This window comes from Argiope bruennichi, chromosome 11 (assembly GCF_947563725.1).
Source record: "Argiope bruennichi chromosome 11, qqArgBrue1.1, whole genome shotgun sequence".
In the NCBI taxonomy this organism is placed as follows: domain Eukaryota; kingdom Metazoa; phylum Arthropoda; class Arachnida; order Araneae; family Araneidae; genus Argiope; species Argiope bruennichi.
In genome coordinates, this window is record NC_079161.1 from 41352964 (window position 1) to 41366885 (window position 13922).

The following is a 13922-nucleotide window of genomic DNA, read 5'->3' on the forward strand; positions in this document are numbered from 1 at the left end:
GTTTTATATCTTTTTCTCAAAATTAGAAACTAGGAATTAGAATATTAAATTTGAGAGACTTGGTTTAGTTTGTTGCCCATTTATTTTTAAGACACTTTCTGTCCAGATAAGTTACCCTTCCTAACCCCAGATGGCAGCACATACTCGTTGTCTTGAAAGTTATTCAGAAAAGATTTCTGGTTTCGCTTGACAGTCAAGGAAAGGAGACGTTCACATGGAGTGTGAGCGATCGGTAGCTCGCGAGGGAAAGCAGAACAAATTTATTTTAACGATCACGCGGAAAACTCAGCGAGTTTCTTGTAAAATTAGTAGTTTATGAAGAAAATAATTTGTATTGTCTTTAAGAAACATTCGTAACCGTGATATGGAATTGCTATCGAAAATTGCATAAATGTAAGGAGTGACTCGATGTGAATAAATCGATAACTAGCCAAGAAAACTGTTTCCCGATTTTTCTTGGGTAGAATCTTCTATTTTTTGCAAAGAGGGGCACAGGGTATGTGCTCATGAACATTGCAGAAATGCTTCGTTAGGGAAATGTCCCTTATATTCGACACTTTCATATGTTTGTTAAAACTGTGGAAGAACGTCAAAATCTCGAGTTCGATTTTTTTTTAACGATTACTATACTTTCTCTATTTTACGTATACGAGGAAGTAAAAATATATGTAATATACAGCTATTTTCACAAAACATAATAGGGGAAACTAATGTATTCTTCTGAATTAGATTATTGTATTATATATATACAAATGACTTCAAAGCAACTTGAATATTCAACTAGAATAGGAAACCATCCCATTTTTTCAATACTGGATCAGAAATGCATAGATATATTGATTTAATCTAGCAGATGAGATTCTCTAGAGGACGCCATCTCTCAAATAGAGAATTCTGAACCTCTTCCTCAGAAAAATGAATCCAAAATTTGATACAGATCTAGAAAGCTTGGTGCCAAGACCATATACCAAATTTTATTATCTGTCTTGCAGTAGGTTTGGGTTATTGAATTCATCTCACAAGAACATAAAGACAACTCCATCTTTTACTAACTGGGCGCAAAATTTGGCACTGGTTACAGTCTGACAAACAATAGTCTATCATATTGAGTTGCTGTTTACATCTACCAATGAAGGGCCCAACAGCAAATAGCCGACACATTGACTGATTCCACAGAGATTTACAACTCTGGCAATAAAATAACATGCAAATGCAAAATTTTATCCAACCTCACAGCATTTTTACTGTCTCGTTTACTGTATATATAAAGTATTACAATACTAAATTTTTTTTTAATCTGGATTTTGATGAATTTCGCCAAGTCCAAAAATATATATATATTTGGAATGACCTCTCTTTCTTGCTGTGAATGCGATAACTAAAAATCGCTTTGAGCTAAACTGATGAAATTTGGTATGTTATTTTCACACCAAGATTGTAGATTCTTATCAAATTTTGAACAACATTAAAGGAAGTCTACCTATATGCTTTCCTAAGTACAAAGAAGCACAGTTGCAACGAAACGAAAACAACTGACTGAATAAAAATTGGTACCCAGATTAAGCAGTTGCAATTTGGATTTGTGTCAAATTATAAATCCAATTCGTTTAGGGATTGTCCATGTGTCTGTCTATTCTTACGCAAGCATATAAAATAGTAACTCAAAAACTCATCTAAATGGATTATAAATATAAATTAACGCATGCAATTTGGTGTGTTTATCATAATTATTAATTTATTCGTTAAAATTAGTCTACATTTAAATGTGTTGTAATAAATCAGTTTGTCTCTAAAATGTAAATCTCTTACATTTTTGGCAATATTTGCTTATAGGTTGTTCATCTACCGCTCTGCCCTTTCGAGTACATATAAACCAGATTAAAGAAAAACGTATCAATTTTGGTATATGAAATTTTTAAGCCGTTTTAACATCTAATGTGTGAATTTCTATCGAATTTCAAATCAAATCCATTCTAAGTATTAATAGTCTATAGCCTGTTCACTCACATATGCCTATTAACTTCGCAATTAAAAAAACGCAACAACAGGCTGGATAAATAAAATATCATTTGTATTTTTGTCAAATTGTATTTTACTCAAATTGTATTTTGAGTCAAATTTTGATTTCAATCGGTCAGAAACAGCGGCATTAAAAATAATATTAATAATAATTTTATTTCTTTACACTACGGAGCACACAGTGCTCATAATGCATTACCCTAAAAACTTCAGAGTACAGTATTCGTGCTCTCTCTCTCTCTCACACACACACACACATTATGGTCGAAAATATAAAAACTTCGTGATATTGCAACACTTTTTCGTTCTTCCCATTGTCAATGATTCTATACAGAAAATGTATGTGATTTAAGCAACAACATAAAGAGACAAACTACAATATGCCATTGAAATTTCTCCAGATAAAACACGAATTACTTCTTTGGGTATCGTTTGGGACTATGGTTCGTAATTCTTCATGCTATTCTAAAGATATTTCACCATTTAGTAATGTTTTGCATTGCTATGTCCTGATGTCCTTTTGCTGTATTTGATATGGGAAAAAAAATTCCGATTACCTGCCATCCTCATGATCTGATTATGGTTCAAAATTACGAGGTAAGTCTCAAACATCCTTCAAGACGTAGTATAGCTAGAACTAAACTAAGATTAATCGAATCTTTAATTTTTTTTAACTTTAATTTTTGATCATACGAGTAGTTATTTCGGAAGTGAAAAGGAAAAAAGAAATTGCTTCTTTGTCAATACGCATGCTCAAACATGCATATATATATCTATAAACAGAAGAGTGGAATTTGGCGGATAAGTTTATCAATTTTGTTTTAGCTTTTGTATTTTTTTTAATTGTAAGTATGATATTAGGTTGGAAATTAATTACGATTTTAATTTTGATAACTCTATTTGTTGTTTTTAATCGGAAATATTTGAAGTAATCGAACTGCTTATTTGTCATGTATTCTGTGATTCTATTAATCGCGAAATGCTTAAATTGCAACCTGACTTAAGTTTTCTGTTATTTTTTTACTTGCTTTATGACTCAGTTTTTGTTTTTCTTGTTTACGACCTGCTATTTAACTGAGATATCCATTTTCGAACTTGCAGGCAATTTGAGGGAAAATTCTGCTAACGTTTCGATCACGAGTTTTCTATAAATTTAATATAATGTTTAAATTCGAGCACTTTCGTGTTCATTGTTTACTTATACAAATCGAAATAAATAAAAAAAATCGCTAATTTTTTTAAAGCCTTTTTTGCTATTGAGTGAAGGACTGCTTTATAAGGTTTGCAATTTCATCGAGAAAATACGAGTTACTTTTTAAAACTTTAATCCAAATCGATTCGACAATTTCTACAGCCCGTAGTTAGTCTTAAACTGTTCATCGGAATTATTTATTTGTACATTATATTTTCAATAGCTTGTTAATCTCTTGTGTACCGTGTATGTTAAGTGTTGTCTAAAGTCTAGGCGATTATTATTTTTTTTAATTAGTCCATTCCTTATGGAAGAAGTAAATAAACTACCGGGCAGGCACCAATTGTTGCCAAAAAAAATGTATCATTCGATCAGTCTGATTCTATGGTTGCCATGTAACCCTAGAAAATCCTTGCCATCATAGTCGATGTGAAATTCGTGACTGGTGACAGTATTTAAAGCGGCACGTCTGGTATCGGTGCGAAGGCGAAATGAACAATGCTCGTCTACTTTCCTTCCATGCGTATAACTATCTGAATAATCTTAACTCTAGAATGCATAACTTATATTTAAAAAAAAAATCATGCATTTTGTACAATTGAAAATAATTTAGGAAAGTTAAACATTTTTTCGCGAAATTAAAAAAATTAAATGTGACTAAAATTTACATCGCCAATTAAACAATATCCATTAGATTCAAATCTCGTAACAAAACTGCAATAAAAATGCAAGTCCCTTTTTCCCAATGAACTTCTGTAATGAGACAATAAAATATTGACGGTATTTTTAACTGTAGAACTATTAATACAACAGCCATCTTGGTATTGTTCGGAGTTAGCAGTTGAAACCTAATTTTAGTAAAGCCATTGCTATGTCTTTCTTCTCTACAAATGTCTTTCAAAAAGCATTTAAAAAGATTTCCTAACATTCATTGTTACCCTTTTGAAAGAGTCATTTGAAGCTTATAGCTGGAGGAAAAAAATAGTCAAATGGCTGCACGATGTATTGAAGGATTAAACATACCCTTAATTAAATGACAAACTTGTTCATCGCATACCCGTCTTCATTCCTTAGATAGTAATGCTAACTTCGCTTTAGTTACTTCGAAACTGTTTTAAGTCAACAAAATCTTGCTTCCTTAGGAAAGCAGAAAACATGAGGAGACACTGTGGAGCAGACGCTGAGCGATCACCAGATGTTGAGGAAGATGAGGCTAGATTAGCACAGGCACTAGCTATCTTGGGGGAAGAGATCCCACTGCAAGAAATGCCCCTGCCAGCCGAGGATGCACCTCAAGAGGCAGCAGCAGATGAGCAACCTGTTGTTGAGGATGCGCCTATAGCTGTTGCACAGCCGGGTGAAAGACCCCCGATATTCAATCCGGCTGGACAACATGCAAGTAAGTTGTAGAACCATTCTTGCGTATTCAGAAAAGTTCAAACGGAATCGGTAGGAGTAAATTCTTGATGTACTGTCCAAATATTGTCAGCAGTCTTAGTTGGATCGTAATGTTGGATTCATGTTGAAACGAAACGTTCTAACTGGCGCGGACTAAATGGCTCAGTGGTAGAATGCTATGAACTAAAAGAGACGGTTCCCAAGTTCGTTCCGGACTGTAGGTAAGTTGCCTAAAAAAATTGTCTTGTGTGCGTTTTACTTTTATTTCTCTTGTTCTAGAGCGTTCTTATAATTTATCTTTCTAAATATGGAAAATTCGAGTCATTTCGTCTTGTGGATAAAAACGCATGTAAGGCTTAGTTCCTTGGATGAAGTCTAGAGTTAAGATTAATGAGTATTATCTTTGACTTTAGCTGACATTCGTTTATCTACGCGACAATATCTAAACTGAAATTATCAGCCTTAAAACGATGCAACAGATTTCAATTTAGCCACTGCTGCAGAAAGCATTATTTCTTCATTATAGAGAAATATTCTCAAATTTCCGGTTTCTTAGGTTTTCTTTTACATATTATTCACTCTGGAAGCATGTGCAGCAAGTAATCGTTTCAAGTATGGATTTTATCTAGTATGTATCTTATCAGAGTTCTTTGGCGATCATTAAAACACGGCTTAGCTGTAGCTCTGGCGAATTTATCAATCCTTTTGATGTCATTTGAATAATTTTCGAAGTGAATAATTGGTTTGATCCATAGATAATCGAAACGACTTTCAGCGAAATGAATTAAAACAATCCGGCAATATGAAAATTGCTCGTATTGCATTCGATATTTAAAATTCTACTTATCGTAAGCCACAAATTAGAGCGCCAGATAAAATTAAGCTTATTCAGTAAGAAGCTTTTGCATTCATACGGGATTTGTACGGTTTGAATTCTTAAAAGAAATTTTAATTTAAATCGGAAAACGCTTTATCAACGGCTGCTCCTTACAAATGTAGCTTTCTTTCATTTGGTATCGTTTATCCACTCGCCGTTTCAGCCAATTGGCGAACTTGTATAAAGGATTCTCGGTTCTGTCATAACATTTTGAACATTTGAAACTTTTCGCAAACAACTCGATTTTTCAAAGATCTGTTCATGCTAAACCAGTGCGTGAATTTAGTGGTACTGGATGATGACGAGAAAATTGAAGATGCAGTGTTATGACACATTTTAATATTTCACGATATTCGTAGATTTAATATTTACGATATCTTCTATGTTCGTATTTGTCTTCAATAATTTTACACAATTGAAACTTAAACTAGTCTCCCTATCCAATTACTTACATGAATGTGTTGGTTATTTTCTACAAGGGAAATGTTTCGCACAGCCGAAGTGCCGAAAATAAAGATGTGTATTAATCCGAATATGTAACGAGTCTTTAAAAAAGAATGAACGCAATACATAAGGTAGTGTTATAATAGACTTCAATAATATTCTAAAATTGAAATATGCAGCTTTTCTACGAGTTCTTCCAAAAACGATTTCCAATTTTTATAGTGAAAATTGGATGGTTATTCAGGAAAGCACCAATCCTCCGATTCGTTGTGAATGTTTGATAGATTTCGTTTTATTGCGACATTACAATGATTAAAACTTCAAACAAATCTGACATGTGGACTTTAGGAAATCAATGTGCCTCCTCAGAATCTTTCGCTAAATCGAATTTAGGATTATACAACCTACCCAGGTAAGGTCTGTTTTTAAAATTGAAAAGCAATTACTGAGGGTTTCTATAAATTGGATGGTACCGTCCTATTAATATCTAGGCCATTGTGTCCGGCATCAAATTCTTAATTAAGTACGTTGAAACTGCATAGAAATCTTTTCCTTTCTACGTCAAGGTAGTGCCAAGAAACATCAAGACGAGCTTTAATTTCTAAATATGTTTAACCTTCTCGATTTCTTCTAGTTATGCCCAAGGATTGTGGTAGGATCTTGGCTTCGAAGCTGTAGGATTTCAAACTTGAAATCCGAGTTCATCGAAGAAAAGCAGTATGAATGAGTGGTGCGCGTTAAATTCGGCGATGCCAAATGGCACATTCTCCAATTTCCGTTATACATGAACTGGAGGCCATCGCAAATGTTTTTATCGTCTAACCACGGTTCAAAAGTATGAGGCATGTCCCAAAATAATTCTATTATGCGAATTTCCCGTTTGGAAGCAATAACTGAATTCTAATCAGACTACTTGTTTTAGATTAAATGCATCGACAAAATCCCACAATACTAAGAAAGTCCGATGAAGTCGGAAATTAATATGTATTCATTATAATATTGTCGCAAAAAGATCTGCACATAGTCAGCGTGGATCAGAGGTAAAGTACGCCCTTGTAACTCACAAGGTCAAGGGTTTGAATCCCAACCAAGTCGCATCAGTTTAAAGGTTAAAATTTAATTTTAATTTCTTATTCATTTGTTAATGTTCTAGAACTTTCTATAACCTTTATAATTCTAGATTATTTTGTAAAGGTATAAATTCTGAGCAGTGGGATCGGTTCATCGCCTGCATGCTACGAGTTAATCAACTTGATATAGTGTTACTTTGACTTGTTATTCTTTGGATCTTCGTGACAGTATAAACTTTACGAAGAGCCTCTATTATTTATCAGCCATAGTGAAGACATGGTTAAACGTTATTAAAACACTATTGGGCTCGTCTTCGACTTAAGATTGTGCTACTGTAAACTGTTTCGGAAAATCTTTGACGACGGGTCGTGAACATCATTTTTACTTCTGTGACAACTGGCTGATGACATATGTAACACGTCGTTGGTGTTTCTATGACAAGTGTCTTGACGTGCGTCAATTGACCACTTTCAAGTGAAAGGGGTTAATTGATCTTGTATAAATATTGGAAGCATTTTTTGAAATCTTAACAAAAATTTAGTACAATATTTTAGATTTTCCGAGTGGAAATTTCTAAATTAACATTGTTCTTTCCAGATGTTGCACCTGATGAAATACAGATTCCAAACGGAATACCTTATATGTTCGAAGACGAAGATGAACACAATCGGGGTAATGCCAGATGGAGACGGAGTAGGAGGAACGCATTTATATTGGGGGTGGGAACCGGCATGGTGTTAACTGTGGTGATTTTCTGGCTCAGGCTATTCCGGATGAGGCCTAGACGGCGACACTAGCTCTTTCAAATTGATATGTATTCATCTGACAAATATTTCTTGCTTTCTAATTTTACATTTTAATTTGGTATTTTAATAAAGCATGCGTAACTTCGAATTTTGTCTCACGATCTTGTGTGTTACCGACTTGATGGCGACTAATCATTTTACATCTTAATCTCTTCCAGTAAAATTTAATGAACGATTGTGCATGAAACAACCCTTTAATTTCATTTAAGAAAACTTCATTTATTTTATAATTCGTACATATTGTTAATTAAAATTACATTATTTTTTGAATATAATTACAATTTGTAAGTTCATATTCAACACTTTTTTAAAAACCACCAGTGACTTCGGATTAGTACCTAGTTTTACGGTTAGTTACGGCGTTTATTTCACTGCATGTCTTCCCTTTAGTAAGGCAAGATTTTCTTGCCAAATGTTAATCCCTTTAGTAAGGCAGATTTTCTCGCCAAATGTTAATCCCTTTAGTAAGGCAGATTTTCACGCCAAATGTTAATCCCTTTAGTAAGGCAGATTTTCACGCCAAATGTTAATCCCTTTAGTAAGGCAGATTTTCACGCCAAATGTTAATCCCTTTAAGGCAGATTTTCACGCCAAATGTTAATCCCTTTAGTAAGGCAGATTTTCACGCCAAATGTTAATCCCTTTAGTAAGGCAGATTTTCACGCCAAATGTTAATCCCTTTAGTAAGGCAGATTTTCACGCCAAATGTTAATCCCTTTAGTAAGGCAGATTTTCACGCCAAATGTTAATCCCTTTAGTAAGGCAGATTTTCACGCCAAATGTTAATCCCTTTAGTAAGGCAGATTTTCACGCCAAATGTTAATCCCTTTAGTAAGGCAGATTTTCACGCCAAATGTTAATCCCTTTAGTAAGGCAGATTTTCACGCCAAATGTTAACCCCTTTAGTAAGGCAGATTTTCACGCCAAATGTTAATCCCTTTAGTAAGGCAGATTTTCACGCCAAATGTTAATCCCTTTAGTAAGGCAGATTTTCACGCCAAATGTTAATCCCTTTAGTAAGGCAGATTTTCACGCCAAATGTTAATCCCTTTAGTAAGGCAGATTTTCACGCCAAATGTTAATCCCTTTAGTAAGGCAGATTTTCACGCCAAATGTTAATCCCTTTAGTAAGGCAGATTTTCACGCCAAATGTTAATCCCTTTAGTAAGGCAGATTTTCACGCCAAATGTTAATCCCTTTAGTAAGGCAGATTTTCACGCCAAATGTTAATCCCTTTAGTAAGGCAGATTTTCACGCCAAATGTTAATCCCTTTAGTAAGGCAGATTTTCACGCCAAATGTTAATCCCTTTAGTAAGGCAGATTTTCACGCCAAATGTTAATCCCTTTAGTAAGGCAGATTTTCACGCCAAATGTTAATCCCTTTAGTAAGGCAGATTTTCACGCCAAATGTTAATCCCTTTAGTAAGGCAGATTTTCACGCCAAATGTTAATCCCTTTAGTAAGGCAGATTTTCACGCCAAATGTTAATCCCTTTAGTAAGGCAGATTTTCACGCCAAATGTTAATCCCTTTAGTAAGGCAGATTTTCACGCCAAATGTTAATCCCTTTAGTAAGGCAGATTTTCACGCCAAATGTTAATAAGAATGAAATCCACTAACAATTTGGCCGTAATCTGTACCAAGACAATCGAACGTTAAACGATATGCGATAGTGATCTATCTTATCAACATAAGTAATCAAGTACTGCCGGATTCAGTGTACTAGGAATCTTAAACCAAATTTAGAATAATATTAAACGGAAATTTTAATCCCACGACGAGTTTAGCTCGTCATTGTGCTATACGGTATGAAAACAGTGACGAACTATACTTGTAATTTACCGGAAAGGGTACGAATCGGATTTTGTTTGCAGAGTAGAAATTTGGATGCATGAAAGTCGGGCTCTTTGGTGAAAGTTAATGGAAATCGAACAGCCGCAGGAAATGGGTAGAAAAGTCTCGGTTTTAGGACCAGAAGATTATGCGTATTTAACTGAATTGTATACATGAGATTATCTGTGTACACTGATCTGGTCATGTTCAATCTTTTGGGAGTCGACCAACACATGAGGAATTGAATGCGCGGTCCAATCTCGCCCTTCTGTGTTGACATTAATAATAGAACTACCGATGTTAAATATATACACAGCTTTACCACCCTCGTAAAATTGCCATTTTTCGATCGCCATGGTGGTTGTTGAATGTTGTATATTTCATTGTAACTTTTGGATTAGTTTATGTAAAGAAAAGAATATAATTTAACAAAAGTTTAATATAATCCATTACTAATTTTAAAAAATGTTTCTTTGCATTTATAGGATATCCAATTAGGATTCTTGGTTCTAAACTGAATCAAAATTAAAATAGATCCCCTTTTAACGGCTGCCGAACAATTTATATCAATCAATATAGATTCATACGAAAAATGAATTCACATTTTTTTTCCAGGAAATGCCTGGAAGCGATATATAAATTAATGTAAATAAGTATTGATGTCTATCATAGCACAGACCTATAGAATGTTATAAACTTGGAAATTGTTGAAGCCGTCATTTTTACGGCTCTTGATATAAATAGGTATAGGTCACTCTGATTATGGAAGTAAAAAATGACTGAGTGGAAATTGAACTAAGAATATGTAATTTTATTTCATTAAGTCTTTAAAAAACTTCTAGAACAATGCGTGAATCGTATTAATTTTTAAGCATGAAATTTGAAAATAATTAAATTACGGTCTTGGTGATTCAAGTTTGGTAGAGGAAATACCAATTCTTATCTCCTAACGGTTCAGAATTGCAGGTCGATCAAAACTGAGCCTCGTTAAAAAATTGGATCATAATCTCGAGAAAACTTGGAACCGAAATCTGAAACAATTATATCGTTTTTTCAGACTTGCAGGATAATTTGCATTTTTTATGGAAAGCTATTTTCATTAATGCATATTACGATCAATCCACCTATTTCTTTTCAATGTTCCCACACTTAAAAATCATAATGCTAAATCATAATTTCGCGTTCATACACTGATTTTTACCTTCCTTTAGAAGGTAATGATGCTTTTAAGATCTTAGGACTACGTTATATTTCAAAATTTCATCAGAAAAAATAGACGATGAAGTGTCGCTGATGACGCTACATTTGTACTTCCTGGTGCATTAAGAATTTCCTGCGAGTGCATCATGGGCAAGAAACTATCTGCACCCATCAGATTCCCCATTAATATTTTCATTACCTTGATGTGCCTGCTGATCATTTAGTAGTAAATCTTGTAATTCTTCGCATGGCAACTAGAAATTTATTGGAAATTGAAATGGTTTGTCAAGCTTTTTAAACAGCAGAAAATTTTAGTATCTATATTTAAAATATTAATTTCTTATATACCATAATACGTTTACATCCATAATGAATAAGCATGTTTAACTTCATAACTACATACCAACAGAACTAATACAATTTTTCCAGCAAAGATTTGGAAAAGTATACAATCCAATATCAATAAAGTTTTTCTGATAATCGTCTCCGGTGTTAGAAATACATTCACTGTTATGAAGAGAAGTAAAAGAAGCTAGTTTAAATAAATATTAGATTTCTCTCCTCACGATATTAATCTCTAACGTTAAAAAAAAATTAAGTGAACATATTTACTTTAAAATACTTAAGGTTCTATTTAATTAAAAGAATTTAATTTATTTTTCAACAAATGGTTGTCGTATTTGCATCAAGTCATTAGGAACTGAGCAACCATAGTACAAAACCAATGCCTTTTGCATCATCCGTTAACTATAACAAATTCTGGAATTTTTATTCATTTTTTAGATATTTATAGCTGTGTGGAAGAAATGTGATCGAAGCTATGGCAACATCTAATATGGCCAAGATTAGAATAGATACCACTGGTAAAGTTTTAAAGCGTTGTCTATTGGCTTATATTTCGTGTTGGGAAAAACCTTCAAATGAGGCAAAAAATAATGTACTTCAGTCGAAACTGTTACTGTTAGTTTTGGAAACTGTTAGTTTTCAGGAAGTATCCGTCCTATTAGTCAAAGTTGATTAAATATTCTTCAACAAAATTCCCATTCAGCTGCGATCAAACAAATCATATGATATAGTTACACATCATATGGTGATGATGTGTTTTGTATTGTTTACGTATCCATCTTGATGAGGCGTTTTAGAAAAATACTAACTTTATTCACAACACAATCACGCATATGTATAACTTTTTACATGAAAACATTTGGATTCTCAGTTGACACGCATCAGTAACGACATTATGCAACAAGAATGTAAGTTGACTACACAAGATTCGAAACAAGAGTTGAGTTGTCTCCGACATTCAAATCTGATCTTGTCAGGACGATGAGTTGCCACCACACAACCTTGATTTCCATTATTTTCAAATATTCAAAGGCTGTCTCGAGGAAACTGATCACTGAATTTGACCAAAATAGTGATATTAAAAACTTTACAACTTTACTATTTTAATAGCAGGAAAATGTAACACTATGCTATTTTTAGTTATTTTCTCGTATACGTGGTATATGGGAAAACAAAATGCTTGAAATTTTGACGAATCTCTACGTTTTAGATCCGAGTTCGAAACTAAACACGTCTTGGGAAAATGTCCATCTGTGACAAAGAACTCAAACGCATTAAACTAGGCGAATGGAATTAGGCATATGGTCTTATCTACAAATTTTGTGTAATCTGAGAAATTTTGAGAAAAATGCATTCAGCCGAAATCTGTCTAATTGTTCAAATATAAGTTAACATAACTATAAAACGAAGAGAGAATTTGAATATGCGCACCGAATTTTATCCATAGCATAGACACTCATCACATTCTGAGCCAAATCAAATGAGGAGCTGTCCGTCTGCCGGTCTGTACTTTCAGAAACATTTAAAAGCGATAAATCAAAAACGCAATCAGTTAAATGTATTAAATTTGATATGGTATTTTGCGATTACAATTGTAGTTTTGTCTCATATTTTTGTTTCATTCGGTTGGAAAACGATTTTCGGATGTTTAAACTGCATGCCAGGGATTAATCGCTAAAACCTCGCCAAGAATGCCAATGTTTTAGTACAAATACTAAATTCACGCCAAAGGTTAATATTTCGCAACTATTATACAGTCGTCAAAAAAAAAAAAAATTAACGCTACTGTAACTTTACAAAATTGGTGTCAATGGAAACGGACTAAAGGAACAGGTGTGTTGAGATAGTTAATTAATTCAGTTAATTTATATATTAAATAAGTCTAGCCTTGTTAATAGAAAAATGACTTTTTCTGCATTTTTATACCAGAAATTTAGGAGCATGTAACACGTCTCATATTTATCCTTAATACGAGTCCCTTTTGCAAAATATGAATCTTTTTTTTCTTTTTATTTAAAAATTGAAGAATTTCCATTACTTTTAAAATTTATTCATTATTCGTCTTTTTTTAGTTGTTTCTGCTCTAAGAAATTAATATACATCTTAATTTTATGACGAATGAAATATGTTGTTTAACTCATTTCTTTTTCTTAAAAACTTGCTGAGTGGGAAAATGTGAATATCGTAAAGACATTTAAATCAATGAAATTACCAATGTTTATTAAAATGATGAAATTTTATTTTCTGTCGGAAACAATTATTATTCTGATAGAATATTTATTAACACTTTCATCGCGGCAATGACGCGCCTTTGTCCCACCCTCTTTGCTAAGATATATATGCTTATATAATATTATATATGATGCGCTGCAATAATACATAAAAACCTTGAGTAGAGGACGAGTTACCTCATTCCTCGCGCATAGCGAATATTCCTGGAAGACGAGTTATCTCGTTCCCCGCGATAAAAGTGTTAAATTTATTATTATAAGAATGACCGAGTGATGTAGATTCTTTTTGCTATGCAACGGCTGATGTAATCAAGACAAATAAATACAAACGAATTGAGCCAAACACATTATCAAACTACAGTTTCTCAAATTAGAGGTTCGAAAACAATTTTTTTTCACAAACGCAATTGCAAACAGGAGATTATGTTACGATGCTGAGGGAATTCTTTTAAGGATATTTTTAAAATATCCTCCATCCAATTAAAGAAATTTATGGATGAATTATC

The 13922-nt window shown here is 33.4% G+C and overlaps 1 protein-coding gene across 1 annotated transcript; it reads left to right on the plus strand.

Annotated features, from left to right (window-relative positions):
* Positions 1-2765: 2765 nt before the first annotated feature.
* Positions 2766-7895, plus strand: LOC129957482 (uncharacterized). The gene is made up of 3 exons (XM_056069806.1): positions 2766-2864; positions 4354-4610; positions 7599-7895. Exons 2-3 carry the CDS (start codon positions 4367-4369, stop codon positions 7796-7798), a joined length of 444 nt encoding a protein of 147 aa, XP_055925781.1. The 5' UTR covers positions 2766-2864; positions 4354-4366; the 3' UTR covers positions 7799-7895.
* Positions 7896-13922: the final 6027 nt, after the last annotated feature.

Bases quoted from the DNA above. Each gene is read 5' to 3' on its own strand.
- LOC129957482 (XM_056069806.1), top strand. From the start codon at position 4,367: ATGAGGAGACACTGTGGAGCAGACGCTGAGCGATCACCAGATGTTGAG. The intron at 4,611-7,598 runs GTAAGTTGTAGA...TGTTCTTTCCAG, and splicing joins TCCGGCTGGACAACATGCAA to ATGTTGCACCTGATGAAATA.